Raw genomic sequence first — 21,787 nt, forward strand, 5'->3', positions numbered from 1 at the left:
TTGGAGTGGGAGAAGGTTTTGTTTATACTTAGTGTAAAATTCGGAGAACGGCTGGAGTGATCGAATGCCACTCAGGCGGCTGAGAACGGATGCTGACCGGACAGTCTCACGCGATAAGGCGTTCGGAATTTCGGTTTGTTATATACAGCTGCTCGAATTTCGTCTGTGACAAGAGCATCGTCCAGAGACGTTTTCATCATACACAAATAACTTTGTTTTTCTTGTTGCAGTCGGAAGCGTGGAGAATTCGATGTTTCTGGCTGATCTGTTGTTTTATCATTTGCGCGGCATTTTTTCGCGGTTAGAAGAAAGATGAGATTAATATCTTTGTGGTATTTTGATACTTATCGATCTGCCGATAATGTTGGTGCTGGTAGGGGAAAGCGTGGTTGAAAAGAAGCGCGCTTTTTCGATAAATTATGAATTATGGCTAACGGTAATTCACGCAATTTACATAATCTAGATGGAACAGACGTTTTTCAAGATCGCTTGCCGACTCATTTATGTTTATAATTTTCAGGAGAAGAAAATCTAAACCTTGAATATATTCAATTCGAATATGTACTGTAGCCTAAATTCGGATCTTTTTTCGGCTTTCAACGATATCGATTTTGTCTCGATTGACTTCCTGCCGGTTTACGTGCTTTTATTCTTCCTCCTTCTTCTTCTTCCGGTGTCCAATGATTCCTTTGAAAATCGACGCGGTTCGTACCGAAGCGTACGCTTCCGATGCGGAAAGTACGCGATCGAAGCGCGTGGCTTCTGATTGCATTAGCTACGAGACTGAAATTAAATCTCGAGTCGGAATTGTATTTAATTTTCTTCGGAAAGTTCAATGCCGGAATCGAAAATTAGACGATTGAATAGGGATTCCTAGTTGATTTTAGACGTCCCTCTTCCTGTAACTCCCACCGAACTTGCATTGGGCGTTGTTCGTAGGCTTGTCGTGCGGCAAACCGTTTCGCAAGAGCTTATTTGCATTTCCTCTAACTGCGGTTCGCATAAGACGCGTCAAAGGAATATTGACTACTATCTATTAGGTCAGATTTTTTCACTATTTTCTGCTTCTCGTAGGATTGTACTGTTACAGTACCGGTAACACGAAGCTTGATCTACGGCAAATAATAAAATATCTTTGAGATTAAAAAATATAAAGATTTGAAAATTAGGACATTTGAAAGTTTGTACTTACTCGACTGAATTGCTATTAAGTGACGTTTAAAAATTTTAATCACAAGGTTGAAAGTAATATAGTTAGTAATTCTAACGAACACCTATCCTCAGATAGATTGGTATACACACGCGAGTCGACCGTATTCTCCGGAAATGAAAACAACTACATCCCTGGAACCTGGAACACGTGATTTTCCGCATATCCATTAAAGCAACATCGGTCAGTGACTCGTCTACGGTGCAGTCGCTAGACTCAATTAATGACCACGTTCTGGTCGTAAATATAGAAAAGGCAACGAGATATTTTAGTTTCTTGGCTAACTGGGCTGAGGTTGGGTCAATGTTTCTGTGGATTTCATTTACCTCTTCCGGCCTCCTTATATTTTCTGAATTCTTACAATTTCCGAGATACCAGTTCATAGCAAATTGATTCTTATTATGGCGTAGGATATAGTAAATCTTATTGTCTAAAAATACAGGAAAAGATTTCATTTTAGATGATTATTTCATTAAAAGATTATTATTTTTTTAACATTTTATTCAAGCGTTTCTTAAGACATTTGTTCAAAGAGATGTCAGGTTATAAAAAATTGAATCAACCTTCCCAAAGCTCCTTAACCTCTTGTTATTTTTGATAAATCAATAGCATTACGCAATATATACCGTGTGATTTCCCTAGACGATCTAGTAGCACTCTTCTTTACAACCTTCTTTCAAAACGAGAAACAAGAAGAGGATTTACCAAATATCATTGTCATCGAAGCGCAGAGACGCTCCGGTGATTCTTATCTCCATTCATCTCTCCGAGTGAAACTATTTGACGTCGCCTTGAATAGACTCAGACAGTTTTGTCGGGGGTCCGTGTCGTCGCCTGTAGCCAGCTCGCACGATCGTGAATGGAAAGACTCGTATAAAATCAAAGGGCCGACAGACTCTTCCTGCTTAGACGAGATCAATAAGATCTCGTTCAATAGAGAAGTTACCTTCTCGACCGCCGGCGCCGTATTACCCTTCAAAGTCACCGGAAAGTCATATAAGCCAACCGATGCAGCCTAACCTTTATCCACAGATAAAATAGGTTTCTCTTATTCCATCTGAATTTCTAAAGAAACCAAGACTTGATTTCAGTCTGGTTAAAAGCTTCGCTCGATTAAAGCTGTTTTTCAAGCAATAACCTACTTTGTGAATTTCATGCACGCGAATCCAAGTATGTATGCGGCAGAAATGAAGCTTTCGTGCATGTCTAATTGTAAGTTGATGCGAAACAATGCGCATGCGCCGAAATCCCACCACTTTGCGGACCTACATTGTGCCTTTTACTAAGACGCCTTGTTTGTTTACTCTTCTCGAGCTAATTCTTCACTATTATTATCTACATTATTTTCACTGGCTAACAACTGGTTGGTCTGCAATTGATTAACCAATACAAATTTTTCGTTACGTGCATATATTCGAAAGAATTCGAAATTAAATTATCATGTATTACGGGCAGTTACGATAGAGTGACACAAAGCAATCTGTGTTTGAATGCCTCCACTCGTGGACAATATCGATATAACCTAAATGCGATAAATCGCGAACGTTTGATTCGACTCATGGGAAATTTACGCGTTTTTGAATCGTTCCGAGTCGCACGCGAAATGCAGGTCAGAGAACCGTCTAATATTTATTGTTGAGATCGTGGGCTTGATCTTAATGGCGCGGCGGCACGCGATTCTTTACCAACTATGCTCCTTCACTCCAGCTCTCGACCTTCTTCCCTATTCAACTAGCTCGAGCAGTGAAATTGACTCTGCATGCCTGTGATTTTGACAGGGACTGGGAGTCGAGTTCGTAGTGAATGCACATTGTGTATACGTGTTTTAGGTGGTTTGTGTGAGTTTGTTGCGGAGATTCGAGACATTTATTTAACCTCTTTATCATATTCGAGCCTGTGCGATATAACCATATCTTAAATGTAATAAGTTTTATTTTTTATTGCAAAGTTCTTGAAATATATGTAATATCGTGATGTAATATGTTTACAAAAAGTGGACAATATAGAGATGTTAATCAGACAGAAAAGACGATTGTGGCTTAACTTGAACTATTCATACCAAACGTACAGAAAACAGCGCAATCCACACTCTCTCGGCAACGCCACTCGCAACCTCCGTCTCCGCTCGACTCGCACTCGGCTCCTCGACTCGCACTCTGTTCCTCGACTCGCACCCTGCTCCTCGACTGACCCTCTCTGGCCGTTGTCACATTCTGTTGTCCTTTTCCTAGGCCCACCGCACACGTGTTCTGCAGACGCTCGTAGCCAGGGTCACGTAGGTCTTTTCCACGAAACTATGCACTTGAAAAGACCGATGACACATTGATGGGCCCGACGGCGCCTCGGCTCTCGCGACATTGTTCATAGTTCGCCCGATATTTCCCAAGCCTTTCGTCCACGATACTACATGTATATAGTTTACGCTTCGAGAATTATATGTATTGAGAATATGTATTTGCGCTGATTCTTTGTCCCGCTTGTTATGGCATACGTGTTATAATGATCCTCTAACAATGCTTTCAGGTATGATATTGTATACATTCATCCAGTTTCATTCGACGCCGGTGTCACGTAAAATGGATACTTGGGTTGCGAGAGAAAAGAAAGCTGAGTCGTAGCCCAACTATTAATTCTCTTTTATCGAACTTTATTATAACTTTGGCACTTACAGTAGAATAACGTTGAACAGAGAAAGGGGTGTTGTACAAGAACAGCAACTAGAACGAGAACTCCCCGGGCTGGGTGAAGTTTCGGCTTATATACACCCTGGCTTGGGGATGTTGGGGAGTTTGGTGTGGATTCCAAGGAGTCCGAAAGTCGGGGTTGGGGCCTTATCTCTGATGGGGACTAAGATGCGTCGCGGCGTTGGCGTCCGACAGTCGGGAGTCGATGTCTTTTCTCTGAGAGGTAATTGGTGTCACACCGGCAATCGTTACGTCGGTTTTCATAGGCCTTGGCATCGTGTTTTGTGGATGCGCAATGGTCCATAACGTCTTCGTGTGGCAGAGGGTAAGAACATATCGCTATTAAAAAAGAAAACGAACACGTTCAAACACGTCTAAATCATCTTTTATGTGTATTTTACCCGGAAATCATTTTATCGTGAAATTTTGTTTTTCAGAGTTACCATAATTTATCTGGTAGAGTTCATAAAAATTTTTCTGAAATCAATTGCAAGCTTTTAGGAAACCAGGATTTTTCACATTTTTAAGAAGCGTTATAATTATATTGCTGATCTTTATACGTTCGTGCGAAATTGAAAAGTACGCAAATGGCGCAAAATGCATAAAATGCGCTAAAATATACGTATATAAGAAAACAAATCTCGATTAAAATTTTATTTCTTTGATTATGTTCGTAAAACTACAAACTTGTATAAAAATACGCATTCTAGTTATAAGTGTTAAAACATTCGATCTAGTCCTTATCACATTCATGAAAACCTCCATTTAACCATTCGTTGTATCAACAAACATTCATATGCAAAACTTACCACCTACCACATCCTCCGCGTATTAATATAATCCCCTTTTATAAATTATACACTTTAGAATGGACTGGTTGGGTCAGAGTCATATAAGCTTACAAGTTCTCGAGGAGTTCTACCGAAGTTACATTTACGTTTGCATAATTTCACCGAAAAAGATACTCTGTAGAATGACAGGTTCGTTTGTTTATGTGATCCGCGATCGCAACTATTTCAAGGGGATTTTATAAATAACCATACACACGATATTCAGTGTATTTTCGTATTCTCGTTTATTTTTGGGAGATTTGTAAAACTGTTGAACAAAATAATTGAGTAACGATTATATTTGCTGAGAAAAAGTCTTTTTCTCTGTACCCCTCCTTCTACTTCAAGCATGTAGTATTGACAATAAGATTGACAATGGCTGAAAGTAATCCAAAAGAGTTTTCACCATGGTTATCGGTAACGAAAAAGATTTGAATCATCTTTAATACTTATTCGTAACTAGAATCATTTCAACTAAAATGTAAATTCTTATATTATAACTTTTTTAATTTGTTATGGCCCCTGACTACAACCTAACCTATCATTCTTATTTCGTAGGAGAAGACGAATGCCGTGAAGGCGTTAGCGCGCGAACAGTGCGAAGCGGCGGTACAGCTGCAGCGTCAGCAGCAGCTGCAACAGCACCAGAACCAGCCCCAGCTACAACAGCAACAACAACTACGTGGCCCGTTAACCATCCACCATGCTGGCTGCCCAACGAAAGTCGGGCCCGTGACGAACCAACTAAATACCAGCCACGCAACGCACGGCCGAGCTGCACAGTACCAACACTATCATCACCATCATCATCATCGACACGTGTCAATGTCTCCACCGCCCTTGTTGCTCTCATCGCCAGCTCCGATCGCGGCGACGCACAATCATCTGAACGTGAGCGGACACAGAAACGTGGTTACGCCACCGGATATACCAGCAGATAGATCGCCACCGAGTCCTGGAAATAAGCTAAATAGATCGCAGCATTTGCCACGGGAAGCAACCGGCAGCGTCAGTCCTGGTCTTCCGGCTGCCACATTGGATCTAAGTAGCGCAGCAACCACCAATAGTCCGCATGAATTGTCCACGTTAGTTTAGAAATTTGGTCCGAACATTATATCTTCACATAGAATTGGAGATTAATAGTTGATAGTTAATTTACACATCGATCTTTTTATTTGTAAATTGGGTCGTGGTTTAGAGTTGGTTTGTAAAAATTCGGTCCTAATTGTTAAATGATGAATATTGATTAAGAATAATAGGCATTGATGTACCAATCTTTTTTTAACTTATATACTTGAGCACACGCATTGGAGATTTCACTTTTATTCAGTGAAACAGCAACTTCATTACTCGCTTATTCAATACGGCAATTGCATATATTTCATGGACATTTTAACAATGTTTTGAATAATTTCTAACGGTACAATTGTGATGAAGTGAAAAAAATCGTGATAAGAAACAGAGAGAAAAGTTGCTCGTTAATGAATATTGACCAGAAATAAAGTAATTTCTAAAGAATATCCCGAAGACGTCGTAGATATTACGAAAGGAATGATTAATTTATACCCGCCTGTATCTTGCCATTACCATACTATTATTATTATTATTAATATTGTTAGTAGTACTTGATTACATTATTATTAATATTAATATTATTGCCTTATTATTATTAATGTTATGGAACCTCTAGTCCTAGGCTACTTTCGCTGCCACGAAAGGATAAGATTTTCGAATTTTTGACTATTACGTGTAATTCAAGTTTTCCTGTTGCGCATGCGCAGTAGAAAGAAAGTTAGCGGAACTCAAATCTCGAACTATAGAGAGTTGAAAAGTAGTAAAAGTAAAAAAGCACGAATAACATTTGTATTTGTGCTGGATTAAGTTTGATAATTGAAAATTGAGTTTGATGATAACATTTTTTTCGTATTCGCTTTGGTAAATATTAGTTTTATTTAAAATTGAACAAAGCATTTTATGTTTTTCAAATACGGTACATAATCGTAATATCGAATTTTGTAAACTGATAGTAAGAAACTCTATAATTCGAGACTGGAACTTTGATCAAGTTCACATTGAACGTAAACTGACTTAATTTTGTTATTTAAGCGTGTATACTATACGTGTTTGTTCCTTCTTCTCTTGTGCGCAGGCTATAGCTTAATTACTTCCAATAAACGCAGTTATATCGAATCAATGACCGATACAAATTTAGATATTAGGATTATTTAAACAAGAGATTAAAAACTAAAAAGTATTGTTTTTATACTGCATATGTACATATGCAATATGAACGACAGTTTGTGTAATAATATGTACCCCTCTTCTTAGTTTACTTTTGTATATTTTGCGACATTTGATATTAATTTTATGAGGAACGTACTTACACTTTATCTTTGTAATTAAATGTGAAATGAAAGAAAAGAAATGACATGAGAAAAGGAAATTCGATGTATGAGTATATACGAATTGACGGAATTAAAATTTAACGCTATATTTAAATAGAAGACGTGAAATATCTTGTCATCTTAAAATAACTTGATCATTCCTATTCTTTTACATAAAAACACTTTTCGACTGTAACTTAAGAAACATGTCTGCTAACGTGAAACGTGCCAGAAAAAATTAACAACTTCCATTAAATTGGCAAATTTCTCATTAATATCGTAAAACTCGCGTTTACAAAGATCAGATCAGTGTACATAATATACAAAACAAATGCAGAATATATAAATATAGCACATACGTTCTGAATTATATTCGAATTGGGCAGGGTAACCAAGTGAAAATATGTAAATTTCACGATGTGTAATGTACACTTTATCGAATTTGTAAGTAGTGTAGAAATAGAATATTTTACACGTAACAAAATATACAAACGACAATACACAAGTTAAATTATTTGTTAGATCCATGTATAACAAGCATAGTACAAAAGTGTTTTAGCTTTATGTACTGGTAATTATGAGAAATACCAACTTAATAGATGTATTTGGTATGTACCTAGTTAAGAAAACAATAAATTATTCTGAACAGATAAAGCGTTTAGTAGCTTGTGAAGTATGAATTTTCGAAAACGTAAGTATTTTGTATCTAAGTAGTTAAGAAACGCGAGCAAGGGAAATCAAACAAAGGAACAAAGTTTTTTTGTTTAAAAATATTTAATTTGTTGTTCTATTATCCGAGGTTAGAAGCGATAATGTACAAAATCTGAATAAATAAGATTCTTCAATATTATTGAATTTTAATTCTAGGGTAAAGTAATATATCCGCATATTTTATTTATATACAATATGTATAAATAATGATGTGATTTGACTAATTTTGTTGAAAGAATATTTGTACTTTTTACGTAAAACTTCAGTCTTTTACAAACTTTCTTGTAATTAATAAACCAGTAAACACAATATTAATAAAATCTATTAAAATTATAAACAAACTCATAAGTTTTAATTTTAGTCCTTAAAGGTTGAAATATTTTGCTCCAATGTCGAGACATTTGTTTTAATCCAAAACATTACTATACTGAATCGATAATGTTGCATGTGCCACGAAAATGATGATGGTGTCAGATAACTTGTTGTGAAACGAAAAAGCATTGCATGTACATTTCTGTTGTTTTGTTGACCATGAGTTTGATGATCTTTTAAACTTGCCCATAGCTAAGAAATCAAACAGTATATCTAAACGAAATTAATTTCAAATTATTTTTTAGGTTCTAAGCTTTTATCTAATCTTTCAGAAGTTGCAAAATTTATTCCACAAGAGTCTTTTTTATCATAACCAAGTACACATCTTAAAACCATTTAAGTCTTCCTTAGTAATTTCTTCTTATCTTTAATAGTAACGAAAATAATTTAGATGAACGTTTTAAAATTGACACCCTGTATATTAAAAATAAAAGATATATTTTCTTCATAATTGGATAGGCTTTTTACAATGGCAATGTACAAATATCAAAATTGCAATTATACTATAACATATGTATATATATAAGCTTCACATTTAAACACAAGATTCTTTATTATATTTTTTTAATACCAATATTTTAATAATTATAACAAGGGTTTTTTAACAAGAGATGTACAACATTGTATACAAATTTTCAAAAACCTATAGATAATTTCAGTTATGCTCTTGCATCATTAATTGTTGATGGAACTCTTACCTCAATTCCATCTAGTTCCTTAGACATTACTATTTGACAGCCTAGCCGTGACCTGAAATTAAATATTATATAACTGAATATGTCAATAAATATATTTATTGCTATACAAATTAATACTAATACACAATAAGATTTCTATTTATCCATTTGAAAATCAACATTGTAAATATGCTAATTCCAACATAGATTTGTAATGATTATAGGGTCATAAATAAAAAACTATGAAAATTTATTATAATTTCAGTTTCGTAGTATTCAGAGATAGCGATTTGAAATTCTACATTGAGATGCAGATTTCGAAATACCCAATACTACCTGTTTTTACATAAATTTAAATAGAAAAATTCACTTTATAAAATATTAAAAGGTAATAGAATTAATAATGTGAATGATTTGATACTGATTATTATGAACTAACGTATCTGTTAATTCATATGCTAAATCCAACATGTCTAATTCTTCATCTGTTGGTTTGTCAGGAAGTGCATCATAAACTTCTTTCGAAAATATTAAATGGCACGTACTACAAGTTAATGTTCCTTCACAAGCACCTATATCAATTATATTTTAAGATTACAACATACTTATATAATAAAGTATCAAAAGTTAAAAATAATAAGAATATTAAACTTGATAAAAATGAAAATTTTCAAATATTTTCTACCTCAAAATTATTTATTTTAAATTAAGTAAATTACGCTTCTTTAAAACATACCATATCCATCTAAATCAATTTCATCATTTACTACTATGTCTAATATAGTATCTCCAACTTTCCCTTTTGCTTTGATTCTCTCTCCACTTGCTTTAACAAACGTTATATTTACTCTGAAAATAATATTTATGAAAGATAAAAATTATCTCAATATAATTATTTTCTTTATTTTTTGTGTTTCTTCAATTAATCTTCTCTTAATTATACCTTAATTATATGTATCACTTATGATAATAGAAATAATTTAAAAATAAGATATACTTGTCTTAATAATACATAAATAAAATTCGTATATCATATATTTATAACAGTGTTATATTTTTAGTTGTTCACTGTCAATGTTGTTCTTATTAATACTATTCTATTAATACTATGTTATTTTTCTAGATGTTATACTCCTACAAAGAGAAAAATTTCTTAGACATTATTATTAGCATTATTATTTTGACACCAATTTTATATTGGAAGGTAAGTACTGAAATTCTATTAAAAAAAGAAGGAAAGCACAAGAAAATCTGTATCACTTACTCTTGTTTTTCTGAAAGTGGTTGCGTGGTCGATATTCCTCTTGTTGCCTGCAAAAAGGGCAACGTTGTGTTGCTTGTATATTTTGAATAATTTGATGCAATACCGAGAATTGATCTCGAAAATTTTTGTAATTGATTTACTAACGCCATTCCACTGTCATAAATATCATGAGTATGGGACACCCTGACCGAACACCAGATAAGTATTGCGGAAAATATCAATTGTAGATCAATTGTACTTTGTACAAAAACTTTCACGGCATTCTTCGGCTGCTATACTGGGACGTTCCTTTACTGTGATAGGTTATAAAACGATTCCTAACACAAGTGACGTATCCCTACCGGACACGTGCTCTTCGGGCCACACGTTTTATGATACAAGACCAGCAAAATGATCAATGTGTAATTTTACATATCTTACATTTTTTCCAAATGAAATATTGTTTTTATTAAACGTTTAAAACCTCAGGCAACATTTATTTCATCTGATTTCAGTTTTACAAATATATATCTATAATACATATCTGTATAAATTACGGTCTGGTTATATCAAACAGGGACCGACACTCGCTAGGGAAAACTGCCCAAAAATTGAATCGTAAAAACCAATATGAAAGACAACAAATTTCTCGTTCTGCGGAACAAATAGAAATGAGCAGAGTATCTTTATCTTTATCTGAGACATTCAAAGCGTATCACGCATACGCTAAACCTGAAGAAAACTTTCTTGTCTTCCATGTTCATTTTTCCCTTTCCATTTCCGAACGGTTTCTTCTATATTTATTTATATGTTCGTGATTGATGCTATTGACAACATACAACTAAGGGGAAATACGAATAGTAATAGATAGATGTATAATTCATTATGCAATTTTATAGAATTAAATCTTATTTATCTTCAGATATAAAAACTATATTTACCAGCTGAAACACTAACGCATATGCAGTATAATATAATCTACTTAACAATCTCGTTTTAGTTATAATATGTGATTAATTCTTTTGCTATTTCCCTATAAACAGTTTCTTGTGCATACAATATTTTTTTATAGTATTCTAATATATTGTTAGATATTGTAAAGAAAGTAAAATACAGTTATTGAAGTTTGGGAACATTCAATGTTAACCTTGCTTCAAAAAATAATCTTTCGAATGAATGGGGAATAGATTTTTAGTATTATAGTTGGTATAATGTCATCATTGTTTACAATGTGTTAGAGTTAAAGAAATGAGACAAATTAATATTTCAGAAGCAAATTCAATATTTAAATGATGTTATTTTAAAATGGCAGATGATATGAATGTTCTTTTTATACGAGGAAATGGAAACGTATGTATGGTAATGGAAACGTAATGGTTTTAACATTATTTTAGTACAAGATTTTAGCATAATAGTAATTAACAGTATCCACTACCTTTTAGTCAATTTTTGAGAAATGACATATATGATAATTTGCAATAGTTTGATAATAAAATACTTGTATCAATATTAATAACGTATAATTTGCTATCTCAAAAGGATACAGACACAGCCAATGATAATGTTTGGGATGATGGTGCATTAATAGAAGCATATGATAAAGCAATAAATTTAGCAAAAGAAGAAGTTATCAAGCGAACGGGAATGGATGTTGGAAATTCTCAACCGAAAGAAAACCTACAAAATCTTAAGCAGCCTAAACACGCAAGTAAATTACACAAGGTTGTGATTTTGATAGAATATTACAAATTTGATACAGAATATTATTAAATATATTGATTAAGAAGCAAATTATTTTATTTTGCTATTTACTTATATTTATTTGTATACACATCTTTTCTCTATAGAAATGGATCATAGGAGCACCTTATCGTGCAATATACTCAGAGGATGGAGAAATTTATGAAGCTATAATATCAAAAATGTACGAAAACAATGGCACGTGTTGAAGTGGTTACCACTTCTAAGAAAACTCTACATCTGGTCTTTTTTAGTTTTCTCAAGCACTGAAGCCATCGACAGCGTGTAGACAAAAGACCGCGACGAAGTCAGGCCATAAACAGTAGACAGGCGACGTTGGCTTCGGGATTTTTCAGTTATTAGGTAACACAGCTAGCGTGCGGATCTGGACCAGCTCAAATTATACTTTTACTTATTACACTTCTATTTAAATATATTTTCTACCTTACAATTTATCCACGTGTTTTCTCTGTTTACACACCGAATAACCTCAACAGGTTATGGGCCCAGGGCTGTAAATTGCAAGGTAGCAACGTGAAGTGAATAAATTGTTAAAGTGTTGTGCTTAGTAAAATAAGGGATAGTGCTAAAATGGAATCAGCAAGTGCGAAGGTCGAGATGTTACGCGGCGAAGAAAATTGGCTCCAGTGGCGTTTTGTTATGCGTACACTTTTGGAGGAAGATGACGACCTGATCAACGTGTGTGAAGGGAATTTGTGTCATCCAGGTAACAGCGCGGAGAAAGAAATCGCTCGTGGAAGATTTTTGAAAGCAGATCGATTAGCGAGAAAATTAATCGTGACCTCAGTAGAAAAGAAACCGTTGGATCTTCTTTTATGTTGCACGACAGCACATGAAATGTGGAAAAAGCTGAATACAGTATATGACATGAAGTCGGATGAGAATTTAAATATGGTCCAGAAGCAGTTCTTCGATTTTAAATGGGAAGAATCTGAAAATGTCTCTTACAACCTATCAAAGTTGGAACTCATAGCGGCGAAGATGAAAGTCCTTGGGAGTGAAATTGGCGAGAAAATGCTGATAACACGCATTTTATCGGTGTTACCAAACAAATTCGATCATTTTCACAGTGCGTGGGATTCCGTGGAAGAAGAAAAGAAGACCTTAGACAGGCTTAGTACCAGGCTGATGACGGAAGAAATTAGATGGAAGGAAGACGACCAGGAAACATCGGTGGCACTGGTAACAAAAGGTAATAATTATAAAAGGGAACAGCAGAAGCAGTCAAGTAAACGTGAATACGAGAAACAAGGACCAAGTTGCTTTAACTGTGGAAAAGTTGGCCATCTGAAGAAGGATTGCTTTAGATGCTTTATATGCAAAAGGAAAGGCCACACCAGCAAAAACTGTTTTAAAAATAACAAAAGAAGCAACAGTAGAGACAACCAGGAACCTAGAAACCAAAATCGGGATCACAGCGGAATTGGTCTATTAGGAAGTACCTCAGCGATACAAACGGCAAACCCTGATGTTTGGATAATCGACTCAGGAGCTACGGATCACATGACAGGACGACGGGAATGGTTCAGCGTTTTCGAAGAATTCGATAACACGGTGAAGATAGAGATCGGCGATGGTACGTTCATGGATGCGTGCGGCAAAGGAAAAATCAGAGTAGACTTTTGTGGACGGCAAATGGGTAACATGTACAATGAACGATGTTCTATACGTACCAGGTATGAAAAGAAATCTGTTTTCGATTAGATCTGTCGCAAGAAGGGGCATAGATTTTTGTATTTCAAAGGAAGGGACCAATTGCATATTTTTACAAAATCAGAAAATAATAGCAAGAGGTTCTGTTATCGGAAATTTGTATAAAGTAGATATGCGAGTTATCATACCGTCAGTTTGTAATTTTAGCAATAGAGCGGAGTCAAACGCGGACACATTGCAGTTATGGCACGAACGGCTATGTCATCAGAACATCAGACATGTTAAAGAATTCTTAAAGAATTCAAATATGAAAGTTGTAGAGGATAATAACTTTTTCTGTGAAGGTTGCGCGTACGGGAAACAGCATAGATCGAGTTTTCACGAGAAAATCAATCGGGCGAATAAACCTCGCGAAATTATTTATACGGATGTATGTGGACCTATGGAAGTCGAGTCATTAGGCAAGAAACTGTATTTTCTGACATTTAAAGATGATTTTTCAAAATTCACAAAGATTTACTTCTTACGACGTAAGTCAGAAGTAATTGAAAAACTAAAAACCTTTTGCCTAGAAGTTGAAAATCAATTTAAGGATAAAATTAAAGAAATTCATAGTGATGGAGGGAAAGAATTCCAAAATAAAGAAGTCAAAGAATTTTTAAGAAGTCAGGGAATTAGGCACACGATTAACGTCCCATACACTCCTGAACAGAATGGTGTCGCAGAAAGGGAAAATAGAACAATAGTAGAGGCAGGTCGGTCGATGCTATATTCGAAACCAAATCTACCGCTGTTCTTATGGGCCGAAGCCATGAACACAGCAGTACATGTCATAAATAAGACGGGGCCGACAAGACAAGATAAGAAAACACCATATGAACTGTGGTACGGGAAACCGCCGAATTTAGAAAAGTTTAGGGTTTTCGGTACTGAGTGCTTTGCTCACATACCTGCGGAGAAAAGGACAAAACTTGACAAAAAGGCTAACAAAGGATATTTGGTAGGCTATTTAGATGACGGACGAGGGTATCGAGTGTACGTGCCAACAGTAAAAAATGTAATATTAAGCCGTGACGTAATATTTAAGCCTGAACTAGAAAATGCGAAATTCGTAAAATTAAGTTTACCGAAAATTGTCGAGCGCGAAGATGTGAGTGCGCAGAGCGATGGAGCATGTACGTATGAAAGTGCAGAGAGTGAACATGAAAAACAACCTCATGGAACTAGCGACAATGTGAGACAATTGAGAGATAGAGATAAGATCAAACGAACCGATTTTTATGGTAACCCAGTAACGTACGTAGCGAAAAAATTACCGGTGGATTTTAACGAAGCGATGAGATCCGAAAAGAAAGAGTTATGGGAAACAGCTATGAATGATGAAATGAAATCGCACCATGAAAATAAGACGTGGATACTTGTAGAAAGACCTAAAGATCAGAAGGTACTTAGCAATAGGTGGGTTTTAACGATAAAGCTAAATCCGGACAACTCGGAACGATACAAAGCGCGACTTGTAATAAAAGGGTGTTCACAGAAAGAAGGCATAGATTATAAGGAAACATATAGTCCCGTTGCTCGGTTTGGCACAATTAGATTAATGCTCAGTATTGCAGCCAAAAATAATTTACACCTCGGACAGTTCGACATTAAAACCGCATTCTTATATGGAAGTCTGAAAGAAGATATTTATATGAAACAACCTAAAGGTTATGATGATGGTACAAATCGGGTTTGTAAATTGCTAAAAAGCCTATATGGCTTAAAGCAGTCTCCAAGATGTTGGACGGAACGTTTCACAAAATTTATCTCGAACTTAAAATTTTATCAGAGTAACGCAGATCCTTGTTTTTATATTTATACAGAAGACGACAAATTAATGTTGATGACCATATACGTAGACGATGGACTGGTAGCAGCTTCAGACGAATCTTTAATTGATAAATTCTTCGATGATTTAAATAAAGAATTCAAAATTACGAGTTCGAAAGAAGTAAAGAGTTTTCTTGGACTTGAAATTAATAGATTAGAAGATGGTTCAATATTCATTCATCAGAGTAGGTATATCGAAAACATATTGGAAAAATTTAATATGAATGAGGCAAACAGTGTTTTTACACCTATCGAGACTAATTGGAACGAAAGTAACATAGGCGATAATGATTGTAACGCACCATACAGAGAAGCCGTAGGGAACTTAATGTTTTTACAAACCGTAAGTAGGCCAGATATTAGTTTTGCAATAAATATAGCGGCGAGACACTTAGAGAATCCAAACCAGTATCAATGGAAATTAGTCAAACGAATTTTGCGCTACATAAAAGGGACCGCAGACATGGGACTCTTATATACAAAAGCAGGCAGTCTCGAAACCTTTAGCGACGCTGACTATGCAGGCGACAAAGAAACAAGAAAGTCGACATCAGGCGTTGTATGTAAGTATGCGAATGCGGCCATCACATGGCAATGTAAGCGACAACAATGTATAGCTCTATCTACGTCCGAAGCTGAATATGTCAGTGCAGCCTCAGGAGCGAAAGAAATTATGTGGCTAAAGAAAATATTTCTTGAATGTAAATTAGAGATCCTTAAGTATATGCTATGTGTAGACAATACTAGTGCCGTGAAATTAATTAAGAATCCAGAATTCCATCAAAGAAGTAAGCATATTGACGTAAGATATCATTTCTTGCGAGATTTATACAATAGAGGCGAAATTGATATAACGTATGTAACAAGCGAAGAGCAATTGGCAGATATATGTACAAAGGCGTTGCCAAAACCGAGATTTGAATATTTAAGGAAAAAGTTAGGTTTGAAAAGTAAAAAAGATATTAAGAGGTAATTGTTTGTAAACATGTAGAGTTTTTAGGGAGGGTGTCGAAGTGATTATTACTTCTCAAAAAAAAAAAGAGGAAAAACTCTACATGATCTGTTTAGTCTTCTAGCTTGTTTTTTGTGTAATAAATTAATTTGTATGGAAAAGAGAAAGGCGGCTGGCAAATGTACTTGAGAAGGCATTGACAAATTAATTTTCAGATATTTACGACAAGAGTTAGAAAATATTAAGAGATAATTTGTAAATTTGAGATAATTGTTTGTAGGGATGTAGAGTTTTAGGGAGGGTGTTGAAGTGGTTACCACTTCTAAGAAAACTCTACATCTGGTCTTTTTTAGTTTTCTCAAGCACTGAAACCATCGACAGCGTGTAGACAAAAGACTGCGACGAAGTCAGGCCATAAACAGTAGACAGGCGACGTTGGCTTCGGGGTTTTTCAGTTATTAGGTAACACAGCTAGCGTGCGGATCTGGACCAGCTCAAATTGTATTTTTACTTATTACACTTCTATTTAAATATATTTTCTACCTTACAATTTATCCACGTGTTTTCTCTGTTTACACACCGAATAACCTCAACAGCACGTGTGTTGTAAAATTTGTAGGTAATACCTTTAGCATGATGGTTATGTCAATTAAGAAATGTACTAAAAATACATATATATATGAAGTAAAGGCTTTCGCATAGTCTATCACAGTGTCATTCAGCAGGTCCTTAACTGGGCAGGAGTACCTGTCAATGTCTATGGGGAGACCCGTGGGATATAGGGTCATGAACCATAAACATGCATGTTACTTATTGTTCATTATTAGCTGCGTGGAATATAATTCTCCTCATTAGACGAGTGATTATTACTACATATATCAAGGCAAACATTTATACATATACATTTATGCACGGGAAATTCTAATACATTGCCTGTAAGGACAGTAACTGAATGGCACTCAGTCATTCTATTAAATGACAAAAATTTCTTTTACTCTGTGTTTAGGCTATGGTAATACAGAGAAAGTCGAGTTGAGTTCTCTTTTAGAATCAGAAGGTTTGCAAAGTCAAATAGCACAACCAAAGAAAGCTTTGGAAGAGAAATTCAATGAAGAGAACGATGAGACTTGTGAGACTAATTTTTCTACAAATGTAAATTCGAAAAAATATAATGTAGAAAAAATGGATTGTGACTCTGAAGAAGCAAATGCGTATAAACATCACTTCATACCGGGACCATCTTTCAATTCGATGACTGATATATTGCCACCTGCACCTCCTTTACCACCACAATTAATGGCCAAGTAAGTACAATTTAAAAATTCTAATGGAATGCTGAATACTTCTAATATTAATAAGTAATTTGGAATAAGTTTAACATTTTATTTGGAAAAAAAATACGAAATTTTAATAAAATGTACTAGATTACCAGATAATGATACAGACGCACTTTCAAGTATGTTGATGTCATGGTATATTAGTGGTTACATGGTATATTACACAGGTAATTATTTCATATAAGTATTTTATTGTATATTAAATTTTCAATGGACTATGTTATTTCTTTTGTAGGTTATTATCATGGTTTGAAACAAGCAAGAAACAATCAAGAGAACAGGAAGAACTGTTGATTATATCAATTTTTTCAATAACAATATAACAATAATATAAGATATAATAAAATATAAAACTCATTGTATTTACTTACTTCAATTATTTGAAATAAAGAACAGCTTTATTTTCATATAAGACTTTAAGACTTTTTTAAAAATAATTACTAAGATAAGGAAACATAAAAAACATATTTTTGATAAAATACACTCACATATATATGTCGGGTTATCATTAGGATTTAAGGCTCGTAATGATCCTTCGTTTGAATTAGCCATTGTTTTACGAAACGGGGGAATATATTTACGCGAATAAACAAGATTTTACAGAATATTATGAATAATGAGTTTAATAAATAATAAGATTAACAAACGATAAGTTTAACTAATAATTAGATTAAAGATTAATAAGTTTAACGAACAATAAGAGGAACGAATAATTAGCCATTGTTTTACGAAACAGAATATATTTACGCGAATAAAAAAGATTTTACGAAATATTATGAATAATGAGTTTAATAAATAATAAGATTAACAAATGATAAGTTTAACTAATAATTAGATTAAAGATTAATAAGTTTAACGAACAATAAGAGGAACGAATAATATGTCTTACGAATAATGAATTTAACGTATAATGAGATTAACGATTGATAGGTTTCACGAATAATGAATTTAATTAACGCTATTAACAATGTTCCGGGGTTCAAACGAATCCACGGTCAACGGGATAACTCTTTACTATGTGTAGAATAATTTTAAACACAAAATACAATTGCTGAGACACTCGGTAAATTGCTCGATGTATCACTTTCCAAGGCGATCACACGAATGAATATCTGATGAAAATCTTTTTCGCTATACGACTGCATTTGTTTGTTATATGCTCGCTGGAAACATCGAGAAGGTTCCAATCGTTGTTGCTAGGCAAATTCTGTCAAAAGTTTGTTGTATACTCTTTGGAAACATCGAGAAAGATTCAAACGCCGTTACTAGGCAGTTTCTGTCTGGAGATTGATTCCTAATACAACGTGTGTCCCATTATATCGACATCTCTAAAGTACAATTCTATGTGATTTCTAGGGAGAACAATACAACCGATCCACACCTTCGTCAGGCAAAACGTTTATCCCGTGACCGTGGCTACGTTCAGCGACCAGTTGTCACCTCGAACCCACTTTCGCTTTCACAAATATCAAACAATTACAAATGACAATTGCTTAATTACAGTTATGATAAAATCTAGGCTAAAGCATTAGAAGGCTTCCTCAAAATTGCAAAGGGAAGGCTCCGGTTTTCCTTTCATCTCCGACATATATAATACAAGGATATAATACAACCGAACATTTTAAACTTAGCCTATAGCGCGTGCGCGCACATACACGCACACACATGACACACATGCGCGCACACACATGCGCGCATACACACATGCACACACATGCGAATGATTTCTCGAACGATAATCCATTTATTTATATTTTTCAATATCTGTCCTTACGATTGCGTATTTATTTGTTCCACGTATCATATTTATCTATTTGCATAACTGTAGGTGACATTTTTTTTAACAATTTTGCTAATATTTCATAACTTTTTAATTCATATTTCAAAGTGGTAACAGGTGTTTCTTTCTTTTCAAGTCTCCTCCATATCGGGCTTATTTCTAGTAGCCACGCTTGCTTACAAAACAATTTTATATCTGCACAAGAATATCTTTCAGTACATTTTACTATGTGGTTTACAATATCTGTATTTTCTAATAAGTGGTTGCTAAGGTATAATTTGAATATACCAAGTTGAGCAACTTCATTGGGTAATGATACGTATATTTGCTTTTCGAGACGCCTGAGTAAAGCTGCATCAATGCCCCTAATAACATATTTACAATAAATATTATCGTTCTATTATACTAATAATAATGAAGGAATACTTCAAACAACACAATAACATATTTGGAATTTGGAGAAATATTACGATATTTTGGTAGATATTACGATAGGTTGGTTTAACTTGTATAGTTTTAATAACTGTGTAAGATCAAACAAGAACCTATCGTTAGTTTGGCGAGATTTGATTACACGAAGCAACATAATTGCTTTGAAACTCAGGACAGAAAACAATGTCAACCGGTAGACGCGTTTGTCTGGTGAACGTGTAACGCGTGAATAATAGATAGCGACAATCACGCGAACGCTAGTTACAGCTGACTTGGCTTACATTGTAGCATTCAAACTAGAGTATACGAGCCGTAAGCGCTATTGAAAGTTCAAAGGCCGACTAGTGAGCTTCATCCTATCTCATTTTTTAATCAGGCGATGGATCGACGAATCGTATTGATTTCGAGGATTATTATAGTTCTGTGGGAATTTTAAAGCGTGGTTTGTCTAATCTTGTCTCGTTAGCTACAGACTCTTTGGCGAGAGGCCTGAAACTTGATCCAGTTTCGAGAAAATGAAAAATTCGTTTCTTCTCTTTGCTTCCCTGTTCCTTCTTTCCTCCTTTTTCCCTTTTTACATCGCGTTATGACCCGTTAAATAATATTGACTGCCGTGGACGCTGGCTGAGAAGTGCACTTTATAACTAGCTTTAAAATCACTGACGTCGATGAGGACAAAGGTAAGTTAGAGGGTCATTTATCTGAGCTGGTGTTATTCGACCTGAACTCTGCAGCTTTTTAGAGCTTCTTTCGTTTTTCTTTTAAGAGCAGAGATGTTAACTGGTCTTTTGTTACGTGTAAGAAGTATGTACTAAAGCTTATTTAGCACCAATTGGTTGCTCAAAGTCGAGATATACATACCTATATTATATTAATACGTTACAGAAGATTAGGCGTTAGTTAGCTTATGAGAATTTATAGTGTGTCACAGATCACAAAAGCAGAATGACTACTTTTTCATAAACGATATATGTATATGAATTGAAAGTTTAACTAGTACGCCACATACTTCTCTCGATAAACGTCGTCGAGTGCATATTGTTAAGGAATATTAGCCATTTGAATTCAATGGTTTCGAAGATACTAATGCTTCTGTGAAGTTTTTGCAGGCTGTTAATTTTTTATTGAGATACTACAAACTTTGAATAACTTCGATTAGAAATAAAAATCACATTACACTAACGCGTAGAATGTAACGTAACGCGTAGATAATGTAAATATAAATTATATTACAAGGAAATAATACGGGTAAGTAATGTGAAACATTCTGGTTAAAATTGCATCCTTTGAAGGCTAGGACACACAGTACTTACGAAGTAGATTAAGTACCAAATGGGGTACTTAAGAAAATTCATGTTGTCATTGTTTAATAAACATCTTTAGCTAATAGCCTTCTGCAAAAGCTGGTTTAAGTTATGCTAACTTATTCCTTATTAATTGCAATTATATTGTTCGTATCTCCTAGAGGATTAACAATCCATTTTTATAATGGATAATAAAAGTAAATTTCTATTAGGTTGTCCCAAGTTTCTTTCGTTTTATAAAGAAATGACAGATGCACAACATATTTTGTTTTATGTTATTCTATATTATTTTACATTAAATTGGAAAAAGGTGGACCACACGTAATTCAATAAAATAATATAAAACGAAAAATGTTGTACATCTACTACTTTCTTATAAAACGAAAGAAACTTTTGGAACAACCTAATATTTCTCTACTACGACGCTTTTACAGTGCTAAAATATTTGATAAAAATGTTAAGAAATTCTAATATTGATTTAAGCGTATCGATTTATCCACTCTTCATATTTGATCAAACAGAAATTGTTAATTATGGTTTACACTTAAAAGCGGATTGCATATTATGAGGATAAATTATCAAATT

At 34.5% G+C, this 21,787-nt stretch overlaps 4 protein-coding genes across 10 annotated transcripts; 3 read left to right on the forward strand and 1 right to left on the reverse strand.

Moving 5' to 3' along the window:
- Positions 1-4,041: 4,041 nt before the first annotated feature.
- On the reverse strand, positions 4,042-10,436 carry LOC117163352 (adrenodoxin-like protein 2, mitochondrial). Of its 5 annotated transcripts, none has more exons than XM_076626598.1 (5): positions 10,133-10,428; positions 9,605-9,717; positions 9,308-9,440; positions 8,890-8,941; positions 4,042-4,233 (listed from the first exon to the last, which is right to left on the reverse strand). In XM_076626598.1, the coding sequence occupies exons 1-5, from the start codon at positions 10,279-10,281 to the stop codon at positions 4,042-4,044; spliced, it is 639 nt and encodes a 212-aa protein (XP_076482713.1). In that variant the 5' UTR covers positions 10,282-10,428. The 5 variants fall into 5 exon arrangements, with proteins under 5 accessions (XP_076482713.1, XP_076482716.1, XP_076482714.1 ...); XM_076626599.1 differs by lacking the exon at positions 4,042-4,233 and adding an exon at positions 8,342-8,605 and having other exon boundaries at positions 10,133-10,415; XM_033345555.2 differs by lacking the exon at positions 4,042-4,233 and having other exon boundaries at positions 8,611-8,941; positions 10,133-10,411.
- On the forward strand, positions 4,081-7,762 carry LOC117163351 (uncharacterized). Of its 2 annotated transcripts, none has more exons than XM_076626603.1 (2): positions 4,081-4,219; positions 5,283-7,762. In XM_076626603.1, the coding sequence occupies exons 1-2, from the start codon at positions 4,190-4,192 to the stop codon at positions 5,817-5,819; spliced, it is 567 nt and encodes a 188-aa protein (XP_076482718.1). In that variant the 5' UTR covers positions 4,081-4,189; the 3' UTR covers positions 5,820-7,762. The 2 variants fall into 2 exon arrangements, with proteins under 2 accessions (XP_076482718.1, XP_076482717.1); XM_076626602.1 differs by lacking the exon at positions 4,081-4,219 and adding an exon at positions 4,374-5,141.
- A 714-nt stretch (positions 10,437-11,150) lies between the features above and the next one.
- LOC117163354 (survival motor neuron protein-like) lies at positions 11,151-12,166 on the forward strand. Of its 2 annotated transcripts, none has more exons than XM_076626604.1 (3): positions 11,151-11,470; positions 11,651-11,833; positions 11,959-12,166. In XM_076626604.1, exons 1-3 carry the CDS (start codon positions 11,417-11,419, stop codon positions 12,058-12,060), a joined length of 339 nt encoding a protein of 112 aa, XP_076482719.1. In that variant the 5' UTR covers positions 11,151-11,416; the 3' UTR covers positions 12,061-12,166. The 2 variants fall into 2 exon arrangements, with proteins under 2 accessions (XP_076482719.1, XP_076482720.1); XM_076626605.1 differs by having other exon boundaries at positions 11,151-11,461; positions 11,959-12,165.
- Positions 12,167-16,932: 4,766 nt separating this feature from the next.
- On the forward strand, positions 16,933-18,039 carry LOC143304219 (uncharacterized). Its single transcript, XM_076626607.1, has 3 exons — positions 16,933-17,653; positions 17,774-17,853; positions 17,922-18,039. Exons 1-3 carry the CDS (start codon positions 17,325-17,327, stop codon positions 17,978-17,980), a joined length of 468 nt encoding a protein of 155 aa, XP_076482722.1. The 5' UTR covers positions 16,933-17,324; the 3' UTR covers positions 17,981-18,039.
- Positions 18,040-21,787: the final 3,748 nt, after the last annotated feature.

Source organism: Bombus vancouverensis, unplaced genomic scaffold (genome assembly GCF_051014615.1).
Source record: "Bombus vancouverensis nearcticus unplaced genomic scaffold, iyBomVanc1_principal scaffold0027, whole genome shotgun sequence".
NCBI classification, from domain to species: domain Eukaryota; kingdom Metazoa; phylum Arthropoda; class Insecta; order Hymenoptera; family Apidae; genus Bombus; species Bombus vancouverensis.

Excerpts from the sequence above, each read along its gene's own strand:
- LOC117163351 (XM_076626602.1), top strand. The coding sequence starts at position 5,100 with ATGGCTGAAAGTAATCCAAAAGAGTTTTCACCATGGTTATCG. Across the intron at positions 5,142-5,282 it reads AGTTTTCACCATGGTTATCG|GAGAAGACGAATGCCGTGAA; the intron begins GTAACGAAAAAG and ends CTTATTTCGTAG.
- LOC117163352 (XM_076626598.1), bottom strand. The coding sequence starts at position 10,281 with ATGGCGTTAGTAAATCAATTACAAAAATTTTCGAGATCAATTCTCGGT. Across the intron at positions 9,718-10,132 it reads CCACTTTCAGAAAAACAAGA|AGTAAATATAACGTTTGTTA; the intron begins GTAAGTGATACA and ends TATTATTTTCAG. Across the intron at positions 8,942-9,307 it reads GCATATGAATTAACAGATAC|GTCACGGCTAGGCTGTCAAA; the intron begins GTTAGTTCATAA and ends ATTTAATTTCAG.
- LOC117163354 (XM_076626604.1), top strand. The coding sequence starts at position 11,417 with ATGGCAGATGATATGAATGTTCTTTTTATACGAGGAAATGGAAACGTA. Across the intron at positions 11,471-11,650 it reads GAAATGGAAACGTATGTATG|GATACAGACACAGCCAATGA; the intron begins GTAATGGAAACG and ends CTATCTCAAAAG. Across the intron at positions 11,834-11,958 it reads ACGCAAGTAAATTACACAAG|AAATGGATCATAGGAGCACC; the intron begins GTTGTGATTTTG and ends TTTTCTCTATAG.
- LOC143304219 (XM_076626607.1), top strand. The coding sequence starts at position 17,325 with ATGACAAAAATTTCTTTTACTCTGTGTTTAGGCTATGGTAATACAGAG. Across the intron at positions 17,654-17,773 it reads CCACCACAATTAATGGCCAA|ATTACCAGATAATGATACAG; the intron begins GTAAGTACAATT and ends AAAATGTACTAG. Across the intron at positions 17,854-17,921 it reads TTACATGGTATATTACACAG|GTTATTATCATGGTTTGAAA; the intron begins GTAATTATTTCA and ends TTTCTTTTGTAG.